Source organism: Leptopilina boulardi, unplaced genomic scaffold (assembly GCF_019393585.1).
Source record: "Leptopilina boulardi isolate dan_hultmark-lab unplaced genomic scaffold, ZJU_Lbou_2.1 LbouV2_137, whole genome shotgun sequence".
NCBI lineage: Eukaryota > Metazoa > Arthropoda > Insecta > Hymenoptera > Figitidae > Leptopilina > Leptopilina boulardi.
In genome coordinates, this window is record NW_026137682.1 from 2021890 (window position 1) to 2030680 (window position 8791).

Consider the following 8791-nt stretch of genomic DNA (forward strand, 5'->3'; position numbering starts at 1 on the left):
AGTCAAATTTGTCAATGTTTAAAGTTATTTTTCCACTACAAATTAGTTATTTTTTACTAATTGCTGAAGCAAAAAGTCAGCCGCAAGATTTTACTGAAAATTAGTTATTTTTAACTAATTCTTATTTAGAGAGCAAGAAATAATTAATCTAAAATATATTGATAACAATTTGTTATGATTAATCAAATACTACCCAAGCAGCACGGTATATTCCCTGAATATCCGTTGAATACCACAGTGGAATATTCTCATGATCTTCTAGGAAAATCAAAATGTCCGCATCATGGGAATATTCCACAGTGACATTCAGGGTAGATTCCAGTGACATTGCGAGAGAATATTCCTCGGTGACATTCATGGAATATTCCAGTGACATTAAGGGGATATTCGAGTGATATTGTGGAAATATTCCAGTGATATTGAGGGAATATTCCACGGTTACATTGAATTTTTTTTTAAAATGTGTTTTTAATCTTCCTGCTTATTCAAATAACAATTTATAACATATTTCTATTATTTCAACACTTAAAAAAAAATTCAATATAACCGTGGAATATTCCCTCAATATCACTGGAATATTCCTTTAATATTACCTTCAATGTCACTGGAATATTCCCTGAATGTCACCGTGGAATATTTCCATGAGGCAGACATTTTAATTTTCCTGGAAGATCATGGGAATATTCCACGGTGGTATTCAAGGGATATTCAGGGGATATACCGTGCTGCTTGTGTATATAGTTTACTCTGGCAAAAGTTTCCTTAGATAGCACGTAAGCTTGCAGCAACCTTACGGTAAACTTGCCGCGCAATATTGCCAACCTTGCACGGCAAACTTGACGCAAGCTTCAAATGTACCACCTGACCGAAAGCTTGCATGGTAAGCATACCGAAAGATTGCAGTGTAAGGTTACAGCGAGATTGCACAGTAAAATTATCGCAAGATTGCTTAGTGAGCTTGAATGGTAAGCTTGTAGCAAGATTGGTGCAGGGTTGCCAAATAACCTTGCTTTGAACCTAACAAAATTTGTTTTTAATGTTTTGTCTAATTTATATAATAAAATTATATAAATTAGACGAAACATTAAAAAAAAAATTTTTTAAGGTTTAAAGCAAGGTTATTTGACAACCTTTCACCAACCTTGCTACAAGCTTACCGTGCAAGCTTACTGAACAACCTTGCGATAATCTTATTTGTGCAACCTTGCAGTAATCTTACATTGAAATCTTTTGGTAGGCTTACTGAGCAATTTTTCGGTAAGCTTACCACGCAAACTTGGGTCAGGTGGGACATTTGAAGCTTGCGTCAAGTTTGCCGTGCAAGATTGGCAATATTGCGCGGCAAGCTTGTCGCAAGGTTGCTGCAAGCTTACGTGCTATCTGGAAACGTTCCCTTACTAGTTTGAAGTAAATTTTTTTTGAATTAAGAAAATTAGTAGTTTTCTACTAACAATTCATCAAATCGGTTACTAATTTATTTAATGAACAAAAATATCCATGAATTTATAAATTTAATAAATATATACATAAAAAATGTATCCTTCTTTGAAAAATCATATATATATATATATATACTAAATTTGTGTTAGTAGACATTCAATAATAGTCCTTTGTACATGTGTTATATCCGCCTACCAATTTCCTGCTTTTAGATTCATGTGCACCGCGAACTATATATCACTATTGTGTGAGCCATACAAGTGCCAATCGAACCTTTTACTGTAATTTCACGACTTCAACATAACGAAATAATAAAATTTTCACAACCTAAAAAAAAGAAGATATTCCTAAAAACGAACAGAATTAAGAAAAATATTATTACGAATTCTTTAATTATTGTTTTTAAAAACAGATATTCATCAAATAAAAATTATTCATCATTCAAATCATCAAAACAATAAATAATAAATAAATATTGTAAATTGTTTTTTTGTTTATCAAATAAAAATGTTATTATAAATCCTAAAAAATATACTATTCGCTTAACGGTTGATGATTTCGTTATACAGTGCTTATTTATCAGAAAAAAAAAAAAAAAAAAAAAAGAAAAGAGTAATAAAAATTTAAAACATTCTGTTTTAGACGACCGACATGATTGAGTCGATGAGTCGCTTTTCGTCCAGCAAAGAGACCCGCAGATCAAAGCTAGTAAATGCTAGGACTCTATTCGGAGGGTGACAACGGGGGTGGGTCATGGGGTACCATATCGGTGAGGCGTGGTCGAAATCTGTCACAGTAGCCACGAATAAACTACTATATAGAGTTGAAAAGAACTCATACAATCATATGTCTCTTCATATCTCACAAGTGATGTAAAATTATCACAATAATAATTATTATTGTTACTCATAATTCAGAAAATTCAATCTTCGTCATATTCCATACAAAAAAGATCAAATTGAACATTTCCACATGGAGAAAAATGGAAAACAAAAATAAAGTAAAAAAAATAAAATTACTTTAAAAATAAAGTAATTTTTACACGAAAAAAAATAGTTAGCTATATTAGCTAAAATTTAGTTAATTTAGCTAACCCCAATTGCTATTATATGGATATCAATTATTGTTAGCTAATACAGCTAATAATTAGCTTCCATATCCACACAGAAAAAACTTGGACTCATTTTTGTTGCAACTCATTTTCTTTTGGGTATCAAAATGAGTATGGGACAAACTTCATGTTATTCAAAATGATATTGGCTGGAATTTCAGATTTCTAAGTTGGCATCATAAGCAGAGTAATTTTGTATTTCAATTATTGTTTCTAATATTTCAACAACACCAGAAAGATTATTTTGACCAGTACGAATATTTAGAAGTTTTTAAATAAAAATTATTTATTATTATTTACGTAGATAATAATTAATTTCATAAGTTTTTAAATTTACCGCTATTATTTAAGTTGGCAGTACCGTTCCTGTTGTCAAAACACATGTTTTCATTTTTCTAACCTAAAAACATATTTCCTTTATTATTTTATTACGCGATTACAAGCAATTTTTAATCAAATATATTAAGTCTAGCGTGTTATTTACTTCTTTGTAATTATTATATTTCATGTTTTTGTGCAAAATTATTCGTTATTTCACAATATTTTTCCATTTTTCTTTTTCTCAAAATGAAACTTGCCTGTTTCATTTTGATACTTTTACCTTAGAACTCGAAATGAGACAACCAGTTTCATTTTTGTTGCGAATCAAATTGAGTATAGAATCTATACTCAATTTGAATTCAGGTTTTTTCTGTGCATATCCATATACTAGCAAACTTATTTTTCTCCGTGTACTACTTTCAAAGTAAATCCTTAACTAGCTGTCCGGAATTTCGGTCAACTTTTACTTCGGAAATACATACAAAAAAAAATACTATTTCCAGAGTAAACTTTACTATTTCAGAAGTATTTTTTTCTATTTCCACAGCAATATTTGCTAGACATGCGCAGAAGTTTCGGACAGTTTAAATTTTACTTTGTAAATATAGTCTTCATTTCAAAGAAATTTTTTATTCAATTCAAATAAATGTTTCTTTGACCGTCATATTAATGTTAGAATCCCTTTGATTTAATGCACAAATTTCTTTCATTCAAAGAAAATTTCTTTGGATCAGAGAAATTTTCTTTGAATGAAAGAAGTATTTTTTGTTTCAAAGAAATTGGTTTCTTTAATTTAAATCAAAGAAATCTTTTCTCTGGGTACGAACCCCTATTTTTTGAACATAAAAAAACATTCTTGATAAACATTATTTTTTCACTATTTTTAATAAAATAACTTTATTATTAATTTGGTTATGAATATTTTGGCTTATTTTGAATTTTTTTTAAAGTTTTAAAAAAGTTTAGTTGAATAAATCAATATTATTATATATTTAATTGAATGAATAACATTTTAAATACTAAACTTCACTTCGAAATATTATTATTATAATAATAAAAAATAAAAACACCAGGGTGTCTAAAAAAGGCACATCCTACGAAAAAAAGGCGTGTACTGTAAAATTGGCCTATTCAGAAAATGCACAATATTTTGACGTGGTTTTATCGAGGACACGTGCTTAAAACCAAATTGGTCGACACGTGTCAACTGACCGAGAAGTAAAGTAATAATATAGTAAAAATAAAAATTTAACTCACTTTGCATTATAGCCAAATCGCGTCCTTCAATTGAGATGTATGTATTCTTTGTATTCTTTATTCTTCTGTTTTTGTATAATAAAACCATGTATGTAGGTATAGCGCGGTGCGCTTATATATTACCGAAATTAGGAGTAGAAAATAACTTTTAAATAAAATAATCCACTTTGAGTTTTTTTGATTGCCTAAAAACATAAAATTAATAATTGCTAATTATTTAATAAAAAATAATTAAAATAGTCTCTAAATCTGAATTATTAAAAAAGTTTACTAATTTGAATTAGTGACTCACTTTTTTCTTTTCAATTAGTAAAATTTAACTAATTCTAAAGCAAAAAGTGATTCACTAATTAAAATTAATAAACATTTTTACTAATTCAGATTTAGTATATACATATATAGTTATAATTTATAGTTTTTACTTTTTGGAAAAACAAAAAAATGTTATCAAACAAAAAAAATACGTACACTGAAAAAGAGTTTATTTCATTCAAATAATCGATTACTTGACAATAATAAAATAAATATTTCCATGAACCAAATACTTTTTATTTGATGAATAAATTTTATTTGTTTGGAATAAAGAAATTAGGGTATTGATTAAACACAGTTTATTTGATGCAAATAAATATTTATTTCATAATAGTCAAGAATAACCGATTATTTGAATTAAATAAATTTTTTCAGCGTCTTTAAGTAGAAAGATTTCTATTTGGTCAGGCAAGTGTTTCCCCTTCATAGGAATTATAGTTTTAAAAGTGGAATAAATCAGTTTTGAGTAAGACGCACCTTTTACAATGATTATACTTAATTCTCTATTAATTTATTAAAAATAAAGATATTAACCCTTAATTTTTAGATATAGGTATTCACGATTAATATCTAGTATTTTTTACTTTTACTATATTAGTATTTCTAGCCAATTTTTAAATTTAAAAAAATTCATTCTACCAATTTTTAACTATGTAATTTATTTCTCTATCATATAAAATTAGCAAAATAAATTATGATTTCTATAAAAATTTCAAAAAACATTCTAAATTAAAAAAAACAAATCGAAATTAAAAGAAAAATATAAAATGATTATTACTTATAAAATATGAATTTGACAGAATTTGTTATATCTTCTTGTAAAAGAAGTAACATTCTTTTTTTTTTCTTGCACAAGAAAAAAATATAATTTCATCTTGTCCATTTTTCTCTCTTGTAAAATACTGCCATGTAACAAATTTATCTGCAACGTTCGTTTCCTGTAATATACTTTCTTTCATCTCGCAATACTTTCAACACAGAGAATCAGAGAGCATAAGAAAGAAATGCTCGTCTACCTCTCGTCCACCTTTCCTTGAATCCTCTTCAAGGATCTTAGAAGGATCTTTCGGAGAGTTGAACTTCGGCATTACATCGCCGGATATCCTGGTACTCGTCGAGCACATTTTCTTTCTTTCTTTTTTTTGGACAGGTTCACTCTCTCTCTCTCTCTTTCTATCCCTTTTTATCACACATACTCTAGATTTCATCTCTCTTTCTATTTTCCCTCGATCGAGTCATCTCTCTATATATCTCTCTCTCTCTCTCTCTCTTTCTCTCGTGTGTTTCATCGAGAGCCCTCACGACGGCGGAAGCGTCACGTACTGCTCTGAAACAAAAACGTAGCGACGTCAAATGCGATTACGAGAGCTGCGAGAGCTCCAGAACGCGGATGCTGCGCTAGGTTAGATGGGCCAGGGGTATAGAGAGGAGTTTCCAGAGCCCGAGGGGTCGTTGGGTGGATACCAGGGTGGATGAGAGGGTGGTTTACAGGGGGAGAAACGAGAGTTGGGAGATTCTGCGAGAGTCGAGAGCAGAGGCTGTGCGGAAGAGTATGAGAGAACCCTAGAACGAAAGAGAGAGATAGAGAGAATGCGTGTGAGCACGTGTGAGTGAACGAGCTCTTTATCTCTCTCACTCTTTGAGTATGTATTTACCTGAATATATATGTACATCTACATTCTACACCTAAATCTGCCAACCTACGTGTACACGAAAAATCGATCATTCTGTTCGACGCTTGCCGAGGTGTACCTATCATTCCCGGGTTTGGGAACACCTGCCACACAAAAAAGACGCACCAATACCAAAATTTTAGAAATGATCCTTCTGCGCACAAGGGATTTAGATGGGACCGATCGATTCTAAAACGCATATCCGAATGAACCGCAGCATTCCTATCTCTCTATATATATTTATATATATCAACATCACTTTTTATCTCTCTTCAAAATGGAATAATGCGTTTATTTCTTTTGAGGAAAAAAAGGAGGTCCTATTTTACATTTAACTTTAAAGTGAGAGAATATTTTCAAAATCAAATATCGACTGTCAATAAAAAACACAGTTTTCCTAAAAGTATCAAATTGAGACCAAAAATTGCATCAAATCTTTGCAACGTTTTTATGCACATAAGTTATATCAAAAAGAGATCGTTTTGATGCAAAAAATTTAATCAATTTATATCAATCATGGCCGAATTGAATCGACTCATAATTAAACGAATTTTTTTCAGATATTTTGGTAATAGTACAATTGCGGAGACCATTTCACTATTTAATTTGAAAACAAAAATAACAGAAAATCAAAGACAATGTGCAATTCGATAATTAAAAAGTGACAGCTTATAAACATAACCTAAAATGCATGAGAAAAAATTTGTCGATAAAATCAATATAGCCGAGCTTTTTAGAAGGTAGATGGCAGCACTCATCTATTTTCTTTCTTTAAATTTTTTCTGAATCGTTTTTATAAAAAGCAAAACTGCCATCTACCTTCTAAAAAGCTCGGCTATATTGATTTTATCGACAAATTTTTTCTCATGCATTTTAGGTTATGTTTATAAGCTGTCACTTTTTAATTATCGAATTGCACATTGTCTTTGATTTTCTGTTATTTTCATTTTCAAATTAAATAGTGAAATGGTCTCCGCAATTGTACTATTACCAAAATATCTGAAAAAAATTCGTTTAAATTTGAGTCGATTCAATTCGGCCATGATTGATATAAATTGATTAAATTTTTTGCATCAAAACGATCTCTTTTTGATATAACTTATGTGCATAAAAACGTTGCAATAGAAAAAGTTACAACCAAGTTTACTGTGAATTACAAAATCATTATTTGTATATATAATACTGAGGGAGGATTTTAGTTGTATATCAAAAAATAACGCTCTAAAATCTGTATTATATATCCCATGCAGAAATTTCTCTACTAAGACCCTAAGTAGTGAATAAAATGCCACGCCCAATCAGGGCCACGAGAAAATGTAGATTTCCTAATCAAAATTTCGTTTTTTGTTTTCAATATATTATTAATTAATATATTAATAAATATGAGAGAAGCAGGCGCATATGGCGCCTCCATTACAGCACGGAGAGAAATAGATGGTAAGAATTTATGATCTTAAGATGGTAAAAAGTAGATGTTATCCGGTACTATCGTTAGGCTACTCGGTACTATCAAAGATGTTACAAAAAGTATTTTTTTATAATTTTTCTGGATACTGGCATTCGGTATTGAATTAATATTGACCGAGTACTGGTTTGACATTACTGTCTCAATAATACTGGCTAATTTTAATGTGCAACAAAAATGAGTCAAGTTGGTGGCGCCACTTTTTATGTCGTTTAGCATTGACTCATTTTGAGTTGCAACAAAAATGAGACTAGGTTTTTTACTGTCTATGCAAATTGCAGTCCGATCTATAAGAAATTTTTTTTTTTAATTGGATCACTTCAAAAATTTTGCCTCATATATTAAATTCTTGACTAAAAATGAAACTTTAAGACAATATAAAAGGGGAATATTGATTTTTTGAAAATTGGAATGCTTCCCCAGAATAGAAGAGGGATAATATACGAAATTAAAATTAGTGCTTACCAGATTGCTAATTTTCGTTTCATGAAAAGGAGAAATAAGATAATAGCGGAGAAACTAACGCCCGTTAGGATCAACTTTTCGTTGCTGCGTCAACTTGTGAGTGACGATGGTCGCCAAGCCTCCATTAAAAAGTTGTTAAACGCAGCCTGACGGTGCCTTGCGGCAAATTGAAATCTCATCATAAGTCTTGCTTCCTTCGTTATATATACAACATATCTATGTATATATATATATAATATATATACATGGTTGTTAAACAACCCCAAGTTATTTTCCAGACATTCACGTAATTAAGTACTCGTCGACATTTCCTTTAAAAAAAATTTAAATAACATCCGTTAACAAGAGTTTTTACAGATGAATAATTTCTTAAACTTTCAATACTTTAATTTTGTTGAAATTTAAAAAATTCAACAAACATGGTCCTGCATAGAATCAAGTTGAAAAAAAATTTTTTATTTTTTAATAAAAAAGAAAACAATACTAATTTTAGAAATTTAATTTTCTGGTCAATCGATTATTTGACTCAAATACATTTTTTTCAGTGTAAAAATGTACGACTGTTTCATATTTAAAAACAATTTTTATAAAAGAAAATTTAAAAAAAAACAGAAGAAACGATATATTTCAAAGTATAAATAAAACTTTGACTTCCTTACATTAAAAATAATTAATAATTTATCAAGAATTCTACATTTCTTTTTTTTATTATCACGATATAGTGGAACGCGTTTGACCTTTTTCTCG

At 29.7% G+C, this 8791-nt stretch overlaps 1 protein-coding gene across 2 annotated transcripts in view; it reads right to left on the bottom strand.

The window, feature by feature from the left end:
• The window catches only part of LOC127291398 (homeobox protein unc-42-like), a 58071-nt gene extending 53809 nt beyond the window's left edge, over positions 1 to 4262 (bottom strand). The window contains exon 1 of one of the 2 annotated variants that reach the window (XM_051320520.1): positions 4130 to 4250. In XM_051320520.1, coding sequence (XP_051176477.1) covers positions 4130 to 4217 — 88 coding nt within the window. In that variant the 5' untranslated portion in view covers positions 4218 to 4250. Of the gene's footprint in view, positions 1 to 4129 lie in introns of both variants that reach the window. The other variant, XM_051320521.1, reaches the window with a different exon arrangement.
• Positions 4263 to 8791: the final 4529 nt, after the last annotated feature.